The 26,734-nt window shown below is 46.6% G+C and overlaps 1 protein-coding gene across 1 annotated transcript in view; it reads right to left on the reverse strand.

Annotated features, from left to right (window-relative positions):
* Window positions 1-26,734, reverse strand: part of TXN2 (thioredoxin 2) — a 334,353-nt gene that overhangs the window by 131,217 nt on the left and 176,402 nt on the right. The window contains exon 3 of the mRNA XM_063940325.1: window positions 9,176-9,299. Within this exon, the coding sequence (XP_063796395.1) occupies window positions 9,176-9,299 (124 nt within the window). The remainder of the gene's footprint in view (window positions 1-9,175; window positions 9,300-26,734) is intronic.

Here is a 26,734-nt window from a genome sequence, read left to right on the forward strand (position 1 = left end):
GACTTTTGGGGGTGACACTCAAGGCAAAGGAGACTGTAGAGGAGGGTAAGGTGCAGGAGACTGTAAGGGAGTACACACAGGGAACAGGGGATTGTAATGGGATGACAGAGTGCAGGTGACTGGGGTGGAGCATAGTGTAGGGAGGCTTGCACACAGGCTGCAGGTGACTGTAGGGGACTAAACTCAGGCTGAAGGTGACTGTAGGGGGGCTACACTCAGGCTGCAGGTGACTGTAAGGGAGCTATAACCAGGCTGCAATTGACTGTAGGGGGGCTACAACCAGGCTGAAGGTGACTGTAGGGGGAGCAACACACAGGGCGCATAAAACTGTACTGGACGGAGCAAGACACAGGTCACAGGGGACTGTACGTGGGTGACACGCAGAGTGCAGGTGACTGTAGGGGGAACAACATGGTGCAGGTGTCTGTAGGCAAGCCTGCACTCGGGTTGCAGGTGACTATAGGGGGGCTAAAACCAGGCTGCAGGTGACTGTAGGGGCGGTTACACTCAGGCTGCAGGTGACTGTAGGGGGGTTACACTCAGGTTGCAGGTGACTGTAGGGTGGCTACACTCAGGGTGCAGGTGACTATAGGGGGGAATACATGCAGGCTGCCGGTGACTGTAGTGTGGCTACTCTCAGGCTGCAGGTGACTGTTGGGGGAGCAACACACAGGGCGCATAAGACTGTGCTGGACGGAGCAACACACAGGTCACGGGACTGTAGGGTGTGACACGCAGCTTACAGGTGAATGTGGAGGGAGCAACATGGTGCAGGTGACTGTAAGGAGGCCTGCTCTCAGGCTGCAGGTGACTGTAGCGGGGCCATACTCAGGCTGCAGGTGACTGTAGGGGGGCTACTCTCAGGCTGCAGGCGAGTATACAGGAGCAACACACAGGGCGCATAGGACTGGACTGGACGGAGCAACACATAGTTCACAGGGGACTGTAGGGGAGGTGACACATAGAATGCAGGTGACTGTGGGGGGAGCAAGATGGTGCAGGTGACTGTTAGGGAGGCCTGCACATAGGTTGCAGGTGACTGTAGGGGAGGGCTAGAATCAGGCTGAAGGTGACTGTAGGGGGGGCTACACTCAAACAGAAGGTGACTGTAGGGGGGCTACAAACCAGGCTGTAGGGGGGGGGGGGACTACACTCAGGCTGCAGTTGACTGTAGGGGGGCTACAACCAGGCAGCAGGTGACTGTAGAAGGCTACAACCAGGCAGCAGGTGACTGTAGGGGGGGGGGGGGGGGGGTTTACACTCAGGCTGAAGGTGACTGTAGGGGAGGGTTACACTCAGGCTGCAGGTGACTGTAGGGGGGCTACATTTAGGCTCCATTTGACTGTAGGGGAGGCTACATTTAGGCTGCAGGTGACTGTAGGGGGGCTACACTAAGGTTGAAGGTGACTGTAGGGGGGGGCTACACTTAGGCTGCAGGTGACTGTAGGGGGGCTACAACCAGGGTGCAGGTGACTGTAGGGGGGCTACAACCAGGCTGCAGGCGAGTATACAGGAGCAACACACAGGGCGCATAGGACTGTACTGGACGGAGCAACACATAGTTCACAGGGGACTGTAGGGGGGGTGACACATAGAATGCAGGTTACTGTGGGGGGAGCAAGATGGTGCAGGTGACTGTTAGGGAGGCCTGCACATAGGTTGCAGGTGACTGTAGGGGGGGCTACACTCAAGCAGAAGGTGACTGTAGGGGGGCTACAAACCAGGCTGCAGGTGGCTGTAGGGGGGTGACACGCAGGGCAAAGGAGACTGTAGGGGAGGGTAAGGTGCAGGAGACTGTAAAGGGGTACACACAGGGAACTGGAAGGGGGTGACACGCAGAGTGCAGGAGACTGTATGGGGAGCAAAATGGTGAAGGTGACTGTAGGGAGGCTTGCACTTAGGCTGCAGGTGACTGTACGGGGGCTACACTCAGGCTGCAGGTGACTGTAGGGGGGGGGACTACACTCAGGCTGCAGTTGACCGTAGGGGGGCAACAACCAGGCAGCAGGTGACTGTAGAAGGCTACAACCTGGCTGCAGGAGACTGTAGGGGGGGTTACACTCAGGCTGAAGGTGACTGTAGGGGAGGGTTACACTCAGGCTGCAGGTGACTGTAGGGGGGCTACATTTAGGCTCCATTTGACTGTAGGGGAGGCTACATTTAGGCTGCAGGTGACTGTAGGGGGGCTACATTCAGGTTGAAGGTGACTGTAGGGGGGGCTACACTTAGGCTGCAGGTGACTGTAGGGGGGCTACAACCAGGGTGCAGGTGACTGTAGGGGGGCTACAACCAGGCTGCCGGTGACTGGAGGTGGGGATACCCTCAGGCTGCAGGTGACTGGAGGGGGAGCAACACACAGGGCGCATAAGACTGTACTGGACGGAGCAACACACAAGTCACAGGGAACTGTAGTGGGGGTGACACGCAGAATGCAGGTGACTGTGGGGGGAACAACATGGTGCAGGTGTCTGTAGGGAGGCCTGCACTCGGGTTGCAGGTGACTATAGGGGGGCTAAAACCAGGCTGCAGGTGACTGTAGGGGGGGTTACACTCAGGCTGCAGGTGACTGTAGGGGGGTTACACTCAGGCTGCAGGTGACTGTAGGGGGGCTACACTCAGGCTGCAGGTGACTGTAAGGGGGGGGCTACACTCAGGCTGCAGGTGATTGTAAGGGGGGCTACACTCAGGTTGCACGTGACTGTAGGGGGGGGGGGGGGGGGGCCGCTACACCCAGGCTGCAAATGAGTGTAGGGGGGCTACACTCAGGGTGCAGGTGACTGTAGGGGGGGGGGGGGGGGGGCTACAAGCAGGCTGCAGGTGACTGTAGAGGGGCTACACTCAGGCTGCAGGTGACTGTAGGGGGAGCAACACACAGAGCGCATAAGACTGTACTGGACGGAGCAACACACAGGTCACAGGGTACTTTACGGGGGCGACACATAGAATGCAGGTGACTGTGGGGGGAACAACATGGTGCAGGTGACTGTGGGGAGGCTACACTCTAGCTGCTGGTGACTGTAAGGGAGGCTACAATCAGGCTACAGGTGACTGTGGGGGGGGGGGCTACACTCATGCTGAAGGTGACTGTAGGGGGGCTACTCTCAGGCTGCAGGTGACTGTAGGGGGCCTACTCTCAGGCTGCAGGTGACTATAGGGGAAGCAACACACAGGGCGCATGACATTGTACTGTACGGAGCAACACACAGGTCACAGGGGACTGTACGGGGGGCAACACACAGGGTGCAGGGGACCTTATGGGGGGCGTCATGCAGGAGAATGAGGGGAGGTTAGGTGCAGGTGACTGTAGGGGGGATCTACACATTATGCATATGACTGCAGGGGGGGTGCTACACACAGGGAGCAGGGGACAGTAGGGGGTGTGACATACGGTGCTGGAAACTGTAGGGGGGTGACACACAGGGTAAAGGGGACTATGGGGGGGTGTCACACAGGGAACAGGGGACCTTAAGGGGCTGACACGCAGGGTGTAGTGACTGTAGGGGGGGGGGGTGACACGCAGGGTTCAGGGCGCTGTAGGGGGGGGGGGGGGGGGGCGACACTGGGTGTAGGGGGTGACACAGGGTCCAAGGGACTGTAGGGGGGTGACACACAGGGTGCAGAGTATGTGGGGGGTGCGACACGCAGGGGACTGTGGGAGCGGGACTGCACACAGGGTGCAGGGGAAGGTCGGAGATGTATCTTCAGTGAGAGACCAGAGACATGCAACAGGACCAACAGATGGCAGTGACCTAGGCACATTGCTGTAGAGGCAGTGGTGGGGACGGGGAGTGCAGTAGGCAGTTTGTCACAATCTGGGGAGACCCATAATGACAGCACAGTAGTAGCGAGCACTCACCTAGAGAAGGAGGAACAGGGTCCCGGGACAGCTGCAGGAACAGTCAAGGAGAACCAGCTACTGTAAGATGGCTGTAAGACCAGGACGGCAGCAACAGCATTAAAGGGCTTCAGGGAAGTCTGGCAGTTATATCTGTGCCCATGTTCAGACCAAAGATCTCCAGGAGCTCTGCTTATCTAAGTGGCTGGCTCACAGACTGGAGAGCACCAGAGGCAATGGAGGAGGTAGGGGTACCCCCACTGGAGCAGGCGCCGGGAGCGACTAACTTGATAACTTTCGCCACTGCATGTCTGATATTATTCAGGATAGTTACCACCGATGAGGGATAGTGGTTCTACAGTTGATCAGATGCCGGTTAAATGGAGACAGATCACACAAGTGCGTGTACTCACCTCTGTCCAGTTTTCTGACACTGTGACTTTGACCCAGGCAAAGTGTTCTGTTCCCATATTAGTGTGCGTTCTCTAACAGGTATATCTCATACTCATTATCTCTGGGTGAGGAACACTACTCTTTAGCAGCTACCTGTAATGGTGCTACTAGCTCACCCTCTGGCGTGGGTGGGCCATGTCTGTGAGATGGATGGGCTGGACACCTTATTCTATGCTTTAGTAGGAGTGTCCAGGTAAAGGAGTGAGGGTGATTCAGAGCTGAGGGTGGACTCTTGTAACTGGATCTGGAGAGAGGTTTAATATACTGTATCTTCCAGGCACTACACAGACACAATGATCCTCGTGTTTGTGGTGTGCATGGTGCTGTCACAGCACAGGCAGCGAGAGCTGGGTAGCAGGGGGATATACTGCACACCAGACTGTTTACGTCACACACGACTGTGCTGGAAGCGCAGTGCTCTGTCTAATGGAATTTTCTTTTTGCCTTCTGTCTCTGAATAGTTTTATTGATAACATACAAAGTTAATAGTCACTCATTGCATGTTATACCTGGTATAAATAGGTTAAGATCATAACAGGATGTATGTCTTTGATGGCAAGCACCGACCATGCCACTCGATACAGCCCAATTTGCCAGTACAGACTGTTAAAAAATTGTATTGTACCTGCCAAAACCGAACAATTGGATCGTCTGGTGGCTCCAGGTTTGCTATTTTTCAAAAATAAGACACATTTGAATCCCACCCAAGCAGTCAAATTGCACCCTATTACATGACAAACAGCAAACCTAGGGGCTAATTCACCATGAGTTCTAGTTGTGCTAATAGTTGCACAACTACAACTCATGCGGTAGCATGCATGGAGATGCCCAGCACAAGTCAGCCCCGCATGCTGGGCCCTATCCCCTCCCCAGCTAAAATGCGAATGCTTCGCTAAGCAGCGAAGTAGTCACGTTAATGGTAGCCCTCTGCCTGCGCAACCTAGATGCGTAGGCAGACGGCTACCTGCCATTTTTTCTGTTGCAACGGTTAAGCGTGACGTCACACAGCTGCTGCGGCACACCCCTCCAACGGTCCAGACACATTTGCATTGTCCAAACCGCGCCCCTAAAATGGAGCGTAGACATCACCAAAATGCAGCCACGACTCCCCATTCACGCCCCTTCAGGTCTTCAACTCCGTTCTGATGAGAACGCAGTTTGAGGCATTGCGCATGCGCGTACAAACATATGCGCATGTGCAAAAATCACTTCATAGCGATTTTTGCACATCTACGAATAGTGCTGAATTAGCCCTCTAGTCCACACCAACCAAAGCCCATGGCAGCCCACACAAAGTGCAACAGGGTATAGATCATGGGATTACTGATTAGGATAGGTAGAGACAATATTTGGAACTACAATGTTGGGTAAATGTTGTGGAACTACATATCCCAGCAAGACATGCAACAGTTTTGCTGCTAGAACGTGCTAAATCTGTGGCATGCAGTTCCACAGCAGTTGGTGTGCCACACATAGCTTACCCCTGATTTAGGCAACCTGTGTTTCTCCAGATGCAGTAAAACTAAAAGTCTCAGCATGGCAAAAGCTGTTCAAAGCATGCTAGGACTTGTAGTTCCACAACTGGGAAGGTAGACATTTGACACTGCCTTGCCTCATTCACTTTTTCATCCTGGTTGAGAGTCCTCATCCCTGTCATAAGAATTCCTTTTCTCATCTTCCTTCATGTGCTGCTGGTCCTGGGGCACAGCAGTGCTGCTACACTCCTGAGTCCCTGCCTACTGCCTGCTCCCAGTGGGCAGAAGTAAGCAGGGGACTGAACACTAATACTCTAATAGATGATCGCAATAAGGAGAAAAGGTAATAAAAGTGACCCTCACACCCAGCTAAACAACAGGCTGGTTATAGCTAGGACTGTGCTCATCTACATGGAAGACCCCCTCCACGGTGTACAAGAACATAATAACGTTTTATTGAGACAGTAACAGACCTAAGAACCCACTCAGAGTGCACAGAACAAATTGACTAAGTGTGAAGAAAGCGACCATGTTTGTACAACCAAGTGAAGCCAGAGTAGTACATACCCTGCAGGTGGCTACCGAGCATGTGCAACAAATTGAATTTCCCTATCTTTAAAATGGGGCATATTGTACTAAATAAAATAAATTCTGAAAAACCTTAACCCCAAAAGGCCCTACACTGGGACAAGCTCTATCTAATAACACAAACCCAAAGTCTTAATTCGTCCTCTACCCTGAGTTATTACTTCCCAAATATCCCCCCATAGACTACATTAGAAAACTGTCAAATTAGTCAATTAGGAAGTGGCAGAAAAAAACTGACAGTTTAAACTATAGATTGCTCCCAATTACTAATTTTTTTAATTTGGCATACAGCACCGGGTGACAGTTCTACGTGTCCATGTCAAATTTCAGCTTGATACGTCTAAACACTTTTGATGTGTAGCCCCTCAAACACCATACCCCCATTACAAAAATTCCCTACGGGAGAATTCCGTTTATTCAATTCAGCCTTAATATAAGGGCACGAGCGTGCCCTTATAATATATATAGTCATAGTTAGTCTTCTACTGCAAATCCATAGTAAGCCTCTAATGTCCACTACAATGTAAGAACTAATGCTGCTTACTTATCCTTTCCAAGGTTGTAGCAAAACAGGGACGTGCGTGGAGGTAAACGGCTGTTGAGACACTGGATAGTACCAGAGCCAGAGTTACCCACAATGTATGACCCCAAGAGTTAATGTGGTCATTATACCAAGGTGCAGCACTATATATTGCTGGAAATTTGGTGAGTTTTGATGAGAGCTGTGCGGAAAAGATAGGCAGGGGAGGCACTGCCTCACCTGTCATAGACTTTTTACTCCATAGTTTTGACTATAAAAATGATTAGAATAATACAAAAAATATATTTTAAACTGGTTTGTTAAGAAATTGTTCTTATATGAAAACTTAATTGTTTAGTAGCAATGCCTTACCCTATAAATTAAGATCCATTAAGATCTTGGTATTTTGGAGAAGAATTGCCCTATATTCTTTGTATTTTTCATATACTTTATATACAGGTTGAGTATCCCTTATCCAAAATGCTTGGGACCAGAGGTATTTTGGATATCGGATTTTTCCGTATTTTGGAATAATTGCATACCATGATGAGATATCATGGTGATGGGACCTAAATCTAAGCACAGAATGCATTTATGTTACATATACTCCTTATACACACAGCCTGAAGGTAATTATAGCCAATATTTTTTATAACTTTGTGCATTAAACAAAGTGTGTCTACATTCACACAATTAATTTATGTTTCATATACACCTAATACACACAGCCTAAAGGCCATTTAATACAATATTTTTAATAACTTTGTGTATTAAACAAAGTTTGTGCACATTGAGCCATCAAAAAACAAAGGTTTCACTATCTCACTCTCACTCAAAAAAGTCCGTATTTCGGAATATTCCGTATTTCGGAATATTTGGATAAGGGATACTTAACCTGTAGTCAAACCTCTGGTGTATACTGGAGTTTGACAGGTAAGACTCTGTCTCACCTCACTACACGTCACTGTAGTAAAAGCTACTTTGGCAAAATAGAAGGCACTGGTTCAAGTTATATATTTCCACACATCATCAATTGAAAAATAAAGAGATATAATAATTAAAAAACTGTCATAGGTACATCATACAGTATGGCTGAGTGGTACATTACTATTAGTCCTATCCTTTTGATACATAGACAGTGTCTAGTTAGACAGTCAATAGATAGACACCATATATTAGACCGACATTAGGTCGACAGGGTCAAAAGGTCGACCGGGTCAAAAGGTCGCCATGGAAAAGGTCGACAGGTCAGAAGGCCGACATGGTCAAAAGGTCGACATAAAAAAGATAGACATTTTTTTTTTATTGTAACATGTTTTAGGATTATTTCATACTTTCTCTATCCATGTCGGCATAGAGTTGGTTATAAACCTTGTGGCGAGCGCAGCGAGCCACCGTGCCCGAAGCGTGGCGAGCGTATGCCTTTCTACAATTGGGGGTCCCAGATGACAAAACTATCCACACAAACCACAAAAATGCAAAAAACATGGGTGGTCATTCCGAGTTGTTCGCTCGCAAGCTGCTTTTAGCAGCTTTGCACACGCTAAGCCGTCGCCTACTGGGAGTGAATCTTAGCTTATCAAAATTGCGAACGAAAGATTAGCAAAATTGCGAATAGACACTTCTTAGCAGTTTCTGAGTAGCTCCAGGCTTACTCGGCATCTGCGATCAGTTCAGTGCTTGTCGTTCCTGGTTTGACGTCACAAACACACCCAGCGTTCGCCCAGACACTCCTCCGTTTCTCCAGCCACTCCCACGTTTTTCCCAGAAACGGTAGCGTTTTTTCGCACACACCCATGAAACGGCCTGTTTCCGCCCAGAAACACCCACTTCCTGTCAATCACATTACGATCACCAGAACGAAGAAAAAACCTTGTAATGCCGTGAGTAAAATACCTAACTGCATAGCAAATTTACTTGGCGCAGACATTGCGCATGCGCATTAGCGACTAATCGCTCCGTTGCGAAAGAAAAATAACGAGCGAACAACTCGGAATGACCACCATGGTGTCTACCTTTTTCATGTCGACATTTTGACCCTGTCGACCTTTTGACCTGTCGAACTTTTGACATGTCGACCTTTTGACCCTGTCGACCTAATGTCTGTCTAACATATGGTGTCTATCTATTGACTGTCTAACTAGACACTATCTATCTTTCATACCGGAACCACTATTAGAATGTCATGATAGAACAAAAGGCACTGTTTAGTGATTACAGTAGCATAATCATGAAGCTACCAACATACTGTATCTTAGAAGTTAATTCAGTTGAACTATATATTGTATAAAATACAATAAATACCTCATATTCAAGGGCAAGGTCAGTATGGTCATCTATGTCAACCTTAGCCATTAACACCTTTCCTTCATGTTTAGCAACTGCTTTCTCCAATCGGGGAGCCAAGAGCTTGCATGGCCCACACCACCTGAGAAATAATAGGATACATTATCATGTGGTTTCACAGCTATTTTCAATATAAATTCTGATAATTTATGTATTTAATTTATTATACGAGTTAAATGCTACACAAAAAGACCTGTATGTTTGTTGGCTACATTCAGTGTATTTTTTATTCAATTGCTAGATGCATCAATATTCTAATAGTTACAGTGCATCCAGAAAGTATTCACAGCGCTTTACTTTTTCCACATTTGACTTGAATCCGATTGAACATCTCTGAAGAGATCTGAAAATGGCTGTACACCGACACTTCCCATCCAACCTGATAGAGCTTTAGAGGTGCTGAAAAGAGGAATGGGCGTAACTGGCCAAAGATAGGTGTGCCAAGCTTGTGGCATCATATTCAAAAAGACTTGAGGCTGTAATTGCTGCCAAAGGTGCATCAACAAAGTATTGAGCAAAGGCTGTGAATACTTATGTACATGTTATTTCTTAGTATTTTATTTTTAATAAATTTGCAAAAATCTCAATTAAACATTTTTCACATTGTCATTATGTGGTATTGTGTGTAGAATTTGAGGACAAAAATGAATTTATTCCATTTTGGACTAAGGCTGTGACATAACAAAATGTGGAAAAAGTGAATCGCTGTGAATACTTTCCGGATGCACTGTATATCTGTAAGTACTTTGTATATCTGAATGAATAGTACAACCAGCACCATTAATAATTTTATGAAGCTGACAGTATACGCAGTCCACTGGAATGCCACAAACTTTTGTAAAGTGTAAATTGGTCACATTGCCAATTACAGGTTGAGTATCCCATATCCAAATATTCCGAAATACGGAATATTCCGAAATACGGAGTTTTTTGTGTGAGACTGAGATAGTGAAACATTTGTTTTCTGATGGCTCAGTGTACACAAACTTTGTTTAATACACAAAGTTATTAAAAATGTTGTATTAAATGACCTTCAGGCTGTGTGTATAAGGTGTATATGAAACATAAATGAATTGTGTGAATGTACACACTTTGTTTAATGCACAAAGTTATAAAAAATATTGTCTAAAATGACCTTCAGGCTGTGTGTATAAGGTGTATATGTAACATAAATGCATTCTGTGCTTAGATTTAGGTCCCATCACCATGATATCCCATTATGGTATGCACTTATTCCAAAATACGGAAAAATCCCATATCCAAAATATCTCTGGTCCCAAGCATTTTGGATAAGGGATACTCAACCTGTACTACACTGCAGAAAACTGTCATAGCATAATGTTTTGGAACTCTGGAGACCAGAAACAATTCAACCTTCACACACAGAAACCTAAATAGAATACATGAAAATTAATTAAAACATTCCAAAGTATTAATAAAACAGCTTGAATATGACAAAAGAATTAACAGTACATATATACAGATTTGTCCTCGTACATCTTGAGCTGACAGGTCCCGTGCACCTCCATTAGCGTTGGGCATATTTTTTTGCTGAAAATGTGTCTTAGGCATGCCTATTGTGGTTATTCAGAGTTGTTAGCGAACCAAAAAAGTTAGCAATTGGGCAAAACCATGTTGCACTGCAGGTGGGGCAGATGTAACATGCAGAGAGATTAGATTTAGCTGGGTTATATTGTTTCTGTGCATGGTAAATACTGTCTACTTTATTTTTACACTTTTACACTGCAATTTAGATTTCAGTTTGAGCACACCCCACCCAGGGCCGGTTCTCTGCCTTTTTGCGCCCCGGGCGGGTAGTATTGGCGTGGCTTCATACAGGGGCCGTGGTCAGTTACGCCCCCAGTACAGTAGGGCCGCTGAAATGCTGTGCGCGATGACGTCATCGCGCACCGCACAGTAAAGGTCCTCTCCACGAAGGGAAACAAGACGCTACGCGTCTAGTTCCCTGACGCCCTTCACAGCGGGACACAGCGGCAGCGGGACACAGCGGGAGGCCCAGCACTGCAGTAGCGGATCTTGCCATGGTGCAGCGCCCTCCGGAAGGTGGCGCCCCGGGCAAAAGTCCTGGTTGCCCGTGGCAAGATCCGCTACTGACCCCCACCCATATCTAAATCACTCTGCCCCACATGCAGTGCAACATGGTTTGGCCCAATTGCTAACTTTTTTGGTTTGCTAACAACTCTGAATAACTCCCCATCAGATATATGAAGTCAGTATACATAATAACAGGTACGAGTATAAAAATTAGCAGAATTATGAATGCATAGATGTATTTAACAGAAAAAAATTGCAAGACATACAGGAAAATTGCTAAAAAAAAAAAAAAGAATGGCTGGTGCCAATGCAATAAGGTGAACAAATACAGATATTCCTTAGGTGCAGAATCAATAAAAGAAAAAAAATACATAATACCTGACCAACACATCGGTATATCTGCTGCATCACAAGGTAAGTGTACACACTTAATGGTCGGACGCTCGATGTGTTTGTCTGGATCTCGAGCTAGTCGGGCTTTTGAATTTGCCAGCCCAACTGTGACGTGAGCCCCCACAAGTGTACAGGTGGTCAGCGGATAGCCCATACACAGTCAGAAGGCTCGATATAGCTGCAAATTTAGGCAATCGTCTGTAATGCACAGCGGACATGATATATCTGTAAACGACGTTGTTCACAGATATATCGGGGATACACACCCACTGACGGGATCACAATATATTAAAAATAAGAATTTACTCACCGGTAATTCTATTTCTCGTAGTCCGTAGTGGATGCTGTGACTCCGTAAGGACCATGGGGAATAGCGGCTCCGCAGGAGACTGGGCACAACTAAAAGAAAGCTTTAGACTACTGGTGTGCACTGGCTCCTCCCACTATGACCCTCCTCCAGACTTCAGTTAGGATACTGTGCCCAGAAGAGCTGACACAAGAAGGAAGGATTTTGAATCCCGGGTAAGACTCATACCAGCCACACCAATCACACCGTATAACTCGTGATACAATACCCAGTTAACAGTATGATAACAACTGAGCCTCTCAACAGATGGCTCAACAATAACCCTTTAGTTAAACAATAACTATATAGAAGTATTGCAGACAATCCGCACTTGGGATGGGCGCCCAGCATCCACTACGGACTACGAGAAATAGAATTACCGGTGAGTAAATTCTTATTTTCTCTGACGTCCTAAGTGGATGCTGGGACTCCGTAAGGACCATGGGGATTATACCAAAGCTCCCAAGCGGGCGGGAGAGTGCGGATGACTCTGCAGCACCGAATGGGCAAACTCTAGGTCCTCCTCAGCCAGGGTGTCAAACTTATAGAATTTAGCAAACGTGTTTGACCCCGACCAAGTAGCTGCTCGGCAAAGTTGAAGAGCCGAGACCCCTCGGGCAGCCGCCCAAGAAGAGCCCACCTTCCTCGTGGAATGGGCTTTCACTGATTTAGGATGCGGCAGTCCAGCCGCAGAATGTGCAAGCTGAATCGTACTACAGATCCAGCGAGCAATAGTCTGCTTTGAAGCAGGTGCACCCAACTTGTTGGGCGCATACAGGATAAATAGCGAGTCAGTCTTTCTGACTCCAGCTGTCCTGGAAACATAAATTTTCAGGGCCCTGACTACATCCAACGACTTGGAAGCCTCCAAGTCTTTAGTAGCCGCAGGCACCACGATAGGTTGGTTCAGATGAAAGGCTGATACCACCTTAGGGAGAAATTGGGGACGAGTCCTCAATTCTGCCCTATCCATATGGAAAATCAGATAAGGGCTTTTACATGACAAAGCCGCCAATTCTGATACACGCCTGGCCGAAGCCAAGGCCAACAACATGACCACTTTCCATGTGAGATATTTCAATTCCACGGTTTTAAGTGGCTCGAACCAATGTGACTTTAGGAAATCCAACACCACGTTGAGATCCCAAGGTGCCACTGGAGGCACAAAAGGGGGCTGAATATGCAGCACTCCCTTAACAAAAGTTTGAACTTCAGGTAGTGAAGCCAGTTCTCTCTGGAAGAAAATCGATAGAGCCGAAATCTGGACCTTAATGGAACCCAATTTTAGGCCCATAGTCACCCCTGACTGTAGGAAGTGCAGGAAACGGCCCAGCTGAAATTCTTTCGTTGGGGCCTTCCTGGCCTCACACCGCGCAACATATTTTCGCCATATGCGGTGATAATGGTTTGCGGTTACTTCTTTCCTGGCTTTTATCAGCGTAGGAATGACTTCCTCCGGAATGCCCTTTTCCTTCAGGATCCGGTGTTCAACCGCCATGCCGTCAAACGCAGCAGCGGTAAGTCTTGGAACAGACAGGGCCCCTGCTGCAGCAGGTCCTGTCTGAGCGGCAGAGGCCATGGGTCCTCTGAGATCATTTCTTGAAGTTCCGGGTACCAAGCTCTTCTTGGCCAATCCGGAACAATGAGTATAGTTCTTACTCCTCTTCTCCTTATTATCCTCAGTACCTTTGGTATAAGAGGAAGAGGAGGGAACACATAAACCGACCGGTACACCCACAGTGTCACTAGAGCGTCCACAGCTATCGCCTGCGGGTCTCTTGACCTGGCGCAATACTTTTCTAGCTTTTTGTTTAGGCGGGACGCCATCATGTCCACCTGTAGCCTTTCCCAACGGTTTACAATCAGTTGGAAGACTTCTGTATGAAGGACCCACTCTCCCGGGTGGAGGTCGTGCTTGCTGAGGAAGTCTGCTTCCCAGTTGTCCACTCCCGGAATGAACACTGCTGACAGGGCTAACACGTGATTTTCCGCCCATCGGAGAATCCTTGTGGCTTCTGCCATCGCCGTCCTGCTTCTCGTGCCGCCCTGTCGGTTTACATGGGCGACCGCCGTGATGTTGTCTGACTGGATCAGTACCGGCTGGTTTTGAAACAGGGGTTTTGCCTGACTTAGGGCATTGTAAATGGCCCTCAGTTCCAGAATATTTATGTGCAGGGACGACTCCTGACTTGACCATAGTCCTTGGAAGTTTCTTCCCTGTGTGACTGCCCCCCAGCCTCGAAGGCTGGCATCCGTGGTCACCAGGACCCAGTCCTGTATGCCGAATCTGCGGCCCTCTTGAAGATGAGCACTCTGCAGCCACCACAGCAGAGACACCCTGGTCCTTGGAGACAGGGTTATCAGTCGATGCATCTGAAGATGCGATCCGGACCACTTGTCCAACAGGTCCCACTGAAAAGTTCTTGCATGGAACCTGCCGAATGGAATTGCTTCGTAGGAAGCTACCATCTTTCCCAGGATCCGCGTGCAGTGATGCACCGACACCTGTTTTGGTTTTAGGAGGCCTCTGACTAGAGATGACAGCTCCTTGGCCTTCTCCTCCGGGGGAAACACTTTTTTCTGTTCTGTGACCAGAACCATCGCCAGGAACAGTAGACGTGTCGTAGGGACCAGCTGTGACTTTGGAATATTTAGAATCCAGCCGTGCTGTTGTAGCACCTCCCGAGATAGTGCTACCCTGACCAACAACTGCTCCCTGGACCTCGCCTTTATCAGGAGATCGTCCAAGTACGGGATAATTAAAACTCCCTTCTTTCGAAGGAGTATCATCATTTCGGCCATTACCTTGGTAAAGACCCTCGGAGCCGTGGATAGACCGAACGGCAACGTCTGGAATTGGTAATGACAATCCTGTACCACAAATCTGAGGTACTCCTGGTGAGGATGGTAAATGGGGACATGCAGGTAAGCATCCTTGATGTCCAGTGATACCATGTAATCCCCCTCGTCCAGGCTTGCAATAACCGCCCTGAGCGATTCCATCTTGAACTTGAATTTTTTTATATACGTGTTCAAGGATTTCAAATTTAAAATGGGTCTCACCGAACCGTCCGGTTTCGGTACCACAAACATTGTGGAATAGTAACCCTGTCCTTGTTGAAGTAGGGGCACCTTTACTATCACCTGTTGTGAATACAGCTTGTGAATTGCCTGTAACACTGCCTCCCTGCCTGAGGGAGTTGTTGGTAAGGCAGATTTGAGGAAACGGCGGGGGGGAGACGTCTCGAATTCCAGCTTGTACCCCTGAGATACTACTTGAAAGATCCAGGGATCCACCCGTGAGCGAGCCCACTGATCGCTGAAATTTTTGAGACGGGCCCCCACCGTACCTGGCTCCGCCTGTGGAGCCCCAGCGTCATGCTGTGGACTTAGAGGAAGCAGGGGAGGAATTTTGCTCCTGGGAACTGGCTGTATGCTGCAGCTTTTTCCCTCTACCTCTGCCTCTGAGCAGAAAGGACGCGCCCTTAACCCGCTTGCCCTTATTGGGCCGAAAGGACTGTACCTGATAATACGGTGCTTTCTTTGGCTGTGAGGGAACATGGGGTAAAAATGTAGACTTCCCAGCTGTTGCTGTGGAAACGAGGTCCGAGAGACCATCCCCGAACAACTCCTCACCCTTATAAGGCAAAACTTCCATGTGCCTTTTAGAATCTGCATCTCCTGTCCACTGCCGAGTCCATAACCCTCTCCTGGCAGAAATGGACATTGCACTTATTTTAGATGCCAGCCGGCAAATATCCCTCTGTGCATCCCTCATGTATAAGAGTGCGTCTTTAATATGCTCTACAGTTAGCAATATAGTATCCATGTCTAGGGTATCAATATTTTCCGACAGGGAATCTGACCACGCAGCTGCAGCACTGCACATACATGCTGAAGCAATAGCTGGTCTCAGTATAACACCTGTGTGTGTATATATAGACTTCAGGATAGCCTCCTGCTTTCTAATAGCAGATTCCTTCAGGGCGGCCGTATCCGGAGACGGTAGTGCCACCTTCTTTGACAAGCGTGTGAGCGCTTTATCCACCCTAGGGGATGTTTCCCAACGTGACCTATCCTCTGGCGGGAAAGGGTACGCCATTAGTAACCTCTTAGAAATTACCAGTTTCTTATCGGGGGAAGCCCACGCTTCTTCACACACTTCATTTAATTCCTCAGATGGAGGAAAAACAACTGGTAGTTTTTTCTCTCCAAACATAATACCCTTTTTTGTGGTACCCGGGGTAACATCAGAAATATGCAACACATTTTTCATTGCCTCAATCATATAACGTGTGGCCCTATTGGAAGATACATTAGTCTCATCGTCGTCGACACTGGAGTCAGTATCCGTGTTGACATCTGTGTCTGCCATCTGAGGTAGCGGGCGTTTTAGAGCCCCTGATGGCTTTTGAGACGCCTGGGCAGGCACAGGCTGAGAAGCCGGCTGTCCCACATTTGGCATGTCGTCAAACCTTTTATGCAAGGAGTCGACACTGTCGCGTAATTCCTTCCACAGAACCATCCACTCAGGTGTCGACCCCGCAGGGGGTGACATCACATTTATCGGCATCTGTTCCGCCTCCACATAAGCCTCCTCATCAAACATGTCGACACAGCCGTACCGACACACCGCATACACACAGGGAATGCTCTGACAGAGGACAGGACCCCACAAAGCCCTTTGGGGAGACAGAGAGAGAGTATGCCAGCACACACCAGAGCGCTATATAACACAGGGATCCCACTATAAATGAGTGTTTTTCCCTTATAGCTGCTTATATTATATATATATATATATATATATATATACTGCGCCTAAATTTAGTGCCCCCTCTCTCTTTTTTACCCTTATGTAGCTTGACACTGCAGGGGAGAGCCAGGGAGCGTCCTTCCAGCGGAGCTGTGAGGGAAAAATGGCACCAGTGTGCTGAGGGAGATGGCCCCGCCCCTTTTCTGGCGGACTTCTCCCGCTTTTTCTGGAATTCTGGCAGGGGTATTTTTACACCTATATAGCCTTCCTGACTACATATGGTGTAGATTTGCCAGCCAAGGTGTATTATATTGCCCTCAGGGCGCCCCCCCCCCCCCCCCAGCGCCCTGCACCCATCAGTGACCGGAGTGTGAGGTGTGCATGAGGAGCAATGGCGCACAGCTACAGTGCTGTGCGCTACCTTGTTGAAGACAGAAGTCTTCTGCCGCCGATTTTCAGGAACACTTCTTGCTTCTGGCTCTGTAAGGGGGCCGGCGGCGCGGCTCTGGGACCGAACGATCGAGGTCGGGTCCTGTGTTCGATCCCTCTGGAGCTAATGGTGTCCAGTAGCCTAAGAAGCCCAAACTACCACCAGTTAGGTAGGTTCGCTTCTTCTCCCCTTAGTCCCTCGCTGCAGTGAGTCTGTTGCCAGTAGATCTCACTGTAAAATAAAAAACCTAAAATATACTTTCTTTCTAGGAGCTCAGGAGAGCCCCTAGTGTGCATCCAGCTCAGCCGGGCACAAGATTCTAACTGAAGTCTGGAGGAGGGTCATAGTGGGAGGAGCGAGTGCACACCAGTAGTCTAAAGCTTTCTTTTAGTTGTGCCCAGTCTCCTGCGGAGCCGCTATTCCCCATGGTCCTTACGGAGTCCCAGCATCCACTTAGGACGTCAGAGAAAAGGGTGTACCCAGTTTAACCACTTGCCTGGCATGGTCGCATCAGATGCGACCATGCCTGCAAGTGCTTTATCTGACCTGGTCACACAGGATGCGACCAGTTAGATAAACAGTGTTGGCAGCGGCAGGGAAGGGAAACTTCCCTCCACTGCTGCTCTCAGAGGGACCGGAAGGTCCCTCTACCTCCCTGCACTCTTCCCCACCTGATTACCGTGCTGACGATCACTGCTGATCGGTCAGCATGGCAGGACTCCCCCTCCAGCGGCTGCAAACAATAGCAGCCGCTGGGGAGTGTAAATTAATCCCCCCAAACATCCCCTGTGTACCTGGAGGCTATCCCGGCTTTCTAAATGAAAGTAGCGATGGTCGCAATGTTTCCAATGTTCCGATGGTCGCAATGTTCCCTATCGATGTTTCGATGTTTGAAAAATGACTTCTTTTTCTACTATAATCATTTTGGATAGCATTAAATTCATGTTCTTCACCTAATTCACTCATTTAAAAAAATGACAATTTCGGAGCGCTTTTGGGGGAAAAAAATCGAAAGTTAAGTGGTTAAGGGTAATTATAAGAATATAAATAGTGGTCAGTAGTAACTTCTGCAGTTTCACGTTTTCAGTCTCCTGTGGAATAGTTAATTGTACTAGAGTCTCAATAAGCAAAACATTTTTACAGGGAGGAGAAAATCAGATGGCCAAGAAAAGAGAATAGAACCCAACCCACCAGATAGTAGAAGTGGAGGGAAAGATGTTACAGAGGTAAGGACATTAAATGAACGGTTTGAGAGGTTAGTGAGAGAAGTGTGATATAGAATGACGGTAATATTCCCTGAGGGGGGAAAAAAATAGGATTTTGGTACTTACCAGGTAAATCCTTTTCTTTGAATCCATAGTGCGCACTGGAGTTCTCTTGGGATATGGACGGTGTCAAATTTCAGTAACTCTCCTCCCCTCCATACTCCCAGAATACCTCAGTGTTTTTTCCTGAGGCGGACAGGATAGAACGGATGAACAATGGAGAATTACCTATAACATTATAACATAACGGACAACAATAAAGTTGACACATAACGTAACTGACAACTAACCAGTTGACACAATAACCGATAAATCGGTGAGAATGTGTTACCATAAGATCCCCTGAACTTACCACAACCAGGTAAAACTGCTCTGGGTGGGCGTCCAGTGCCCCCTATGGATTCAAAGAAAAGGATTTACCTGGTAAGTACCAAAATCCTATTTTCTTTTTCATCCACTAGGGGTCACTGGAGTACTCTTGGGACGTACCAAAGCTTCCCCTGTGGGCGGGAGAGCTGTTTGGCACCTGTAACACTAAGCGGCCAAAGCTATATGCTGATGCCGCAAACGTATCAAACTTGTAAAAGCGCACAAACGTGTGCACTGATGAGCATGTAGCCGCACGGCAAAGCTGCGTCGTAGAAACTCCACGACCAGCTGCCCATGAAGTTCCCACAGAACGTGTGGAATGAGCTGTTACTGATGTAGGCGGCTGTAACCTAGCATGAAGGTAAGCCTGACGTATGGTCAGTTTTATCCATCTGGATAAGGTCTGCTTAGAAGCTAGCCAACCCATCTTGGCAGCATGATAGAGAACAAACAAAGTATCCGTCTTACGAACTGTAGACGTTCGGGATACCTAAACGCGTAATGCGCGTACCACATCCAAAGTTCCCGAATTACCTGTTCACACAGGAACTACCATTGGTTGATTGATGTGAAAAAGATGAAACTACCCTTGGCAATAAAACGTAATTCGTCTGAAGTTCCGCTCTGTCATCATGAATAAAATATGACAACTGTAAGAAATCTAAAACCAGATTCAAGTCCCATGGCGCTGTAGGTGGAATGAATGGAGGCTGTACTCTGAGGACACCTTGCAGAAAGGTGTGTACAGACGGCAATAGAGCCAAACGTTTTTTTTTTTAAAGTAAATTGACAAAGCAGAGACCTACACCTTTAGTGTAGATAAACGCAGTCCTCCATCTAACCCCGTCTGTAGAAATAACAAAAGACGGGATAACTTGAATGATGATGTCGGAAACTTCCGAGCTTCACACCAACCGATATAGGCACGCCAAATTCTGTAATAATGAACTGCCGTATCTGGCTTCCTAGCTCGTAACCTGGTTGGTATAACAGATTCTGAAATGCCCTCTTTTCTTAAGAGGGCGGTCTCAACAGCCACCCCGTCAACCGCAGCCGCGCTAAATTGGGGTAAAGGAACGGACCCGGTTGTAACAGATCCGGACGTAGTGGGAGTGGCCAAGGATCGTCTGCAAGTAGTCCGCAGAGATCCGAGAACCAAGCTCTCTGAGGCCAATGAGGCGCCACTAGTATGACTGTGGTGAACTGTCTTTTGATCAGTTGTAGCAACAGAGGGAGCAGCGGAAAACGGTGGAAACAGCTACACGAGGCTGTACGGCCACGCGATTGTGAGAGCATCCATAGCCACCGCTTTTGGATCTCGCGTTCTGGACACATACTGGGCGTTTGGTGATTGTGGCGAGATGGCATCAGATCCACTTGAGGGTAACCCCTCCTCTGGACCAATATGTGAAACACTTCTAGATTTAATGACCATTTTCCTGGATGAAAATGCTGATTGCGTAGATAATCTGCCTCTTAGTAGTCCACTCCCTGAATGAACACTGCCGACAATATCACTTGGTGATGGTCGGCCCAATTGAAGATTCGAGCTACTTCCCGCATGGCCATGCGGCTTCTCGTTTCTTTGTTGATGTAATCGACCGCCGTCGCGTTGTCTGACTGCACTTGGACAGTCTGAGACCGAAGCCTGTGCACTGCTTGTCGTAGCGCATTGTAAAGTATCTTGAGTTCCAGGACTTAGAGACAGCAATCTTTCGTGATCTGCCCAGAGACCCTAGAGCTGACAGTTTTGAACCACAGCTCCCCAACCTCTGAGACTCGCGTTGTTAGAATTATCCAATTGCAGACACCGAACCGTTTTCCTGCGGTTAACGTGTGTACTTTGAGCCCCCAGAGTATACTCTGGCCCGTGGAAACATCACCATCTGGTGAATTTGCCGATGTGAAATGGACGCGAGTGAAATCTTCCGAACTGAAGAGCTTCGAAAGCTGCCACCATATTTCCTAACAATCGAATGCACAAATGTACAGAGACTGTGCGTGCTTCAGCACTAATTGTACCAGATGACGAATACTCTGTACTTTGTGTTCTGGGAGGTAAATTAGTTGATCTACCGTATCTACAATCATTTCTAGGAATTGAATGTGATTTCCTGAAGTTGACAATCCAACCGGGCTGAACTAGCCCATTGTACGTTAGCAACGCATGTTGGAGGATCATCTGTTGAGACGGAATTTGATGAGTAGATCGTCCAAGTACGGAACTATTATCACTTCCAGTGATCTGAGATGAGCTATCATCACAACATCCATTTGGTGACTACCCGAGTTGCTGACGAGAGGCTAAACGGTAGAGTCTGAAACTGGTAATGGTTTCGCCGTAGTGCAAACGCAAGAACCTCTGACGAAGCGGCCAAACTGCAATCCTGTAATGAGCTATCATCACAAACATCTGTTTGGTGACTACCCGAGTTGCTGACGAGAGGCCAAACGGTAGAGTCTGAAACTGGTAATGGTTTCGCCATAGTGCAAACGCAAGAACCTCTGACGAAGCGGCCAAACTGCAATCCTGTAGCTGTAAACATGCAAATACAGACCGCAGGGATTCCAGTTTGAATCTGTAGTAAGTGACGTACTGATTGAGACTGTTTAAGTTCAATATTGGTCTGACCGAGCTATCTGGCTTAGGTCCTACAAATACTGGAGTAATAACCCTGATCTTGTTAGTGAACAGGGACTGGAAACAAACTGCTGAATCTAGCAGCGACTGAATTGCGATTTCCAGAACTTAGACATGGGCTGGGAGCACGTCATGTCCCAGGCTTCTTGGTGTAAAGCACGTTCTCTACCACATCTATTAGGTGTGGTTGTTCCTGTACCACAGCCTCGAAAAGGCTGAGGTCTCTAATTTAGAATTAAACAACTTCCTGTCAGTGGAAGGTAATGCTTTCAGAGAGCCCGTCGTGCCGAAACTAGTGACGCTGAAAAGTGAGAACTGACTTGACAGACGTCCGTAGAAGCTGCACATAAATACTAAGCAGCTTCACCGATGTGATCAGCAAGAAGTATAAAGTGGTCGGCTTGGAGGTGTTCAATATAATCACCGCCTTATGTACCCAAATTCCAACCAAACTAGATCTAAGTAGCACCCCTGCTGCTGTATACATGGAGTTTTAGCTTATGCTCTGATGGGTCTTGAAGCGTAGTAGCAGTTGGTACTGGTTAATTTGTTTTGTAAGTTTTGACACAGACGAATCCACCATTGGCGGACTCTCACATGTAGATGTCACAGACTGTTGGAAACGGGTAACTAAACTTAAACCGGCGAGGTATAGAAACCCGTTTATGCGGATTCTGGCCTGCCTCTGAAAACACACTAAAGATCTCTGTCGCTTAGTAAATACCACCTTATTATTTGTCAGCGGTTCTTCAGTGTCCGTAAAAATCAGAGACTGACGTACCGCCCTGATGTGACTGGTGGTCCAATTTCCTTCCTCATGCTCACCCTGCGCAGTCGTCAGGATACAATATAGCAGAAACTGGGAAATTATAAGACAAATGAGAACATTGTGACCCGAACTAGACTGGGACCTGTGCAAAGACTGAGACCTATCCTGAGACCCTTTGGTATCTTTTTTCGGTCTCACCCGAGCCTCAATTCTTGCCGTGTTTCGTTTTAAATGAAATTGCAGAAAAGTGAACAAAAGTACAAATGTGGCTATTTCTTGGTTTTTTTTGTAACCACAGCCAATAAATACTTTGCGGTTCTTGTTTCTGCATTAATCCACCTCACAGCAAAAATAGGATTATGGTACTTACCAGGTACATCCTTTTCTTTGACTCCATAAGGGCACCTGTTGTCGAGCAGCGCCCATTTTGTGTAGATAATACACACTGACAGACATTGCAGTTACACTGCATTTTGTGTTTGCTGGTGCCTTATTCATTATGTTGTACTGCTGAAGGCAGTGCACGTGGCCAGACTATAGGAACTTGATTCAAAAGTCCTACCAACACCCCTACGCCATTCGGTGGAGTATTGTTGTAGGACAGCCTTTTCCTGGAAGAAGAAACAGGAAGCATGGTTAAAATGGCCTCCAGCCATGTGCTTACATTGTATAACATAGCATACTAGGTTATAAAGACGTGCACTTAAAACCATGGTCCTTTCTCATATAAAACAGCCTGTCTCAATATAATGCAGCCTTTCTCATATCAAGCAGCAGTTCACAATATAATGCAGCCTCTCTCATAGCAAGCAGCAGTGCACAATATAATGCAGCCTTTCTCATAGCAAGCAGCAGTTCACAATATAATGCAGCCTCTCTCATATCACGCAGCAGTCCACAATATAATGCAGCCTTTCTCATAGCAAGCAGCAGTTCACAATATAATGCATATAATGTAGCCTTTCAATACAATGCAACATATGTAATACTTATATCTTGGCTTAACAGCCTGACTAGCACTGCTGCTGTGGGCATTTTGTCCCCCCCTTCAGCTGCGCTGCATGTAGAGGGGACAGACCGCGGCAGCCCTGAGCGCTGTCCGCGGTCTGAGTGAGGGCTGAGCCGCCGCAATTCCCCCCCCCAGCACGAGCTCCCGTACTGCGGTATGTATGAGCGGGCGGCGGCGGCGGCAACGGCAACAGGCATGATGCTGTGACGGGCTTCTGGCTCCCCTCTGCGCCGGATTGTTACACTGGCCGGCGGGTCGGGAGCGGCGGGTAGTGCGGGCGCTATGGACCCTGTGACAAGAGGCAGGCAGCAGGGAAGTAACGGCCGGCGGCGTGCGCAGTACCACACACAGCGGGCGGCAGCGGGAGCTGACCGCCCCGGGCATAAATACCTGCGATTCAATGCTCCTGGACTCTGACGGGGCTTCTCCAACAAGTTCCGTCCAGTCCTTTCTGCAGCCTCAGCTGTTGTTAGCTGAGCTGCTTGTGTCTGTGAGGGGGCTCCTTTGTGAGGCCCGTGTCGAATACTGTGACTGAGACAACCTGCTGAAGGCCTAACAGTTATGTGTGTGCACTACGGGATAGTACGTATATTATGTATACATCCAATAAGCAAAGGGTTCTCATATTCACTAGTATAATATGAAAGCATAACAGAATCCATTTTGATTCTAGCTAGATGATATAGCAAATTCATCTTGAACTTTATACACACCCTGAGAGAAAAACAACTTTGTTGGCTGAGTATTAATTCCACATACGCACTTTCTAAAAGCTCAGAGTCCAGATGTAATTCCTAATATGGACACAGTTCAATATCACGAGTATCATTTTAGTATTCTTGATAATTGTCCCAATATTGCATAACTATATTGCCTAACATTGTATTCCAGAAGAATGAAATCATATGGGAGGGATATACAAAATGGGCGTTACTTTGTATTATATAAAACTCATTGTTGATATGTGTATGTTGTTGTTAAATGATTTGACACAGGACGAGAGGATGTCCCTCTTCCCTGTATACGGGCGTGGCCCTTTGAATAAATAATAATTGATTTTTATAAATCCTTTTCAATTCATTAATTTTACCTAACAACCCAAACAGCAACAAGATGGTTAATTTAGTTATCCTCACAAGGAGAATTCAACAAGATGGGGGCTATGTCCTTGGAACTATAGATCTCAATCTCTTCATCAAATTCTCAAAGGGGTGTGCCAGCCAGCAGCTGATGATGGAAGGAACATCCAAAGTCATTACAGCACTGGTAAGTATAGAATACCATGGTATGTGTTGTATTCCAGTACATTCTGTTTCTATACCTGCCAGCTGTCTGTGTGATTGTATTTTTTATAATATGAGAATTATAAGTGGAGAGATTGACAAACTAGTACAATAACTCAGGGACCTGTTTGTTGTTGTTGTTTGTTTGTAAAATTAATACCAAAATTATGTCCAAATCGGTTGAAGGACCAAGTAACTCGGAAATTATGATTGACAGATGCTGTTGCATGTAAATAAGAATACCAAAATTAATTCAAAGATTTGAGCAAAGAACCTGTGTTTTTCACTCTATGAATGATTGCGTGAATAAGTGCTTTGGACCAAGAGCCAAATAAAGTAAAAAGCACATAGATCACCTCCCCTTGTTAGTCAGCTACACATGTATAAGAAGAGTACTTTAAATAAATAGAGTGAACAACCCGAGGTTATAGGGATTATATGTAACTGAGTGTAAGTATATATTGCAATACTGAGCTGCTAAGAGCTGCGGGTTGTTTTAAGCATAACCTAAGCATGTTGCTTTGTGATTGTAGTTGTGATAAGAGGATCTACTGCAGCTTCCCAGTGACAGACGTGTCGCGTGTGTGAAAAATTGCAGGGATTGCGAATTTTTCCAGCGTATGGGAAGGGCAGGGAGGATTAACCCTAAGTGTGCATATCATGTATGGAAGAAATATTCCATAGATGCACAACTTTTGTATAGTACTGTGACAAAGGGTACAGTATATGTTTTGCATTTCAATCATGCTGTATAATATTGGCCTGATCAACCAATACTAAGCGTATTTTGAAATCGGCAAAACTGTTGAAATCTGTAAGAAATTGAAGTTTGCAAACTATATTTAAATTTTTTGTGTTATGGTTTTGTGTATGTGGAACATAATGTTCAGTTAAGTATATTCTCAGATCTGTGTCTAATAGAAACCTTATGTCTGTGATTGGCATGGTTACAAGTTTTGAAATAAAGTTTATATATATATATATATATTTGTGAACGGAGGAAACAAAAAGTTGATGTCCGTGTTCAAATGGCTTTTGGCAGATCTGTAGTTAAAAATATGTGTTTATTTAATGTTACTATCTAACTATGAAGTGAAGTTTCCATATGGTATTGTTTAATACGCAAATATTCTTTAATGCAATATATTGTGAGAAGGTCTGCCAGCAGAAAGAGAAGAAAACCCCTTCAGTTTCCAATGCTGTGTAGCAGGGAAAGCTAGGGAGAATTGTAAAAACGCAGAAACGTGCCCCCACCTTTCCAGCAGCAGTGTAAGCCATGACGCAGTAAAGAAAAAAAAGTGTTCAGTGAGCTTTAATTTTTTCATCTAACAAGATGGATCATAATAAGCATAAGTCAGTGGTTCCCAATTTTTTTTTTTTAATCATGTAGCCCTAGAATATCAGAATTTTTTTTCACAACACCCCTAGGAAGAAATGTAAAAAAAAAAAAAAAGGAGTAGATGGCGTTTATATGTCATCCTTAGAGTCAGTTGTGTGGTGAGGGATATTTGCTTCTGTTTGGCCACATATTTTATGACTGGCAGCCACCAGCACTGAATAATTTGAATTGGTACTAGACCATCAACCCAGGGCACCCCTACAAGTGTCCTAGGCACCCCAGGTAGCTACGGCACACAGTTTGGGAACCTCTGCATAAGCAATACTCTAGAAATGTTTGTTATACAAACTATCTACTCCAGTTTAATATAAGAACTAATATCTTAACCAGATAACCTGTAGAGAAGGCTGCCAATTTCTTTCTACAGCATAACTGTAATCAGAAAATATAAGAAAAAAAAAAAAAATCCCAGCAACAGATATGGGCTAGAGATGTCAGCGCTAACAGCGTTAACGCTAACAGATTTGCATCTGGCAGACAGTCAAGAAGACAACGCCCTAACTCTGGTGAACTATACGGAAAAAAAAGAGTTTTCAAAACAGCAGAAACAGCAGCTAAAATCATAGGGAAAGATAAAGGAATATGCATTCTTTAATGTATATGCTGTAAATCAAACATTGCGACAAGCAATTAATCACTACGATTCCTGTATTAAAATACTTTTAGACAATTCTTCAAAGTTATTTGGAAGAATCCTAATGTAAAAGTTACCCTGGGTATTTCTAAAGATTCCAGGAAGAATAAAGTAGGAACAGATTAAGTTGGATGCACAGCATATCTATATATCACTTACCCTGGGTTCGTG

Source organism: Pseudophryne corroboree, chromosome 9 (genome assembly GCF_028390025.1).
Source record: "Pseudophryne corroboree isolate aPseCor3 chromosome 9, aPseCor3.hap2, whole genome shotgun sequence".
NCBI lineage: Eukaryota > Metazoa > Chordata > Amphibia > Anura > Myobatrachidae > Pseudophryne > Pseudophryne corroboree.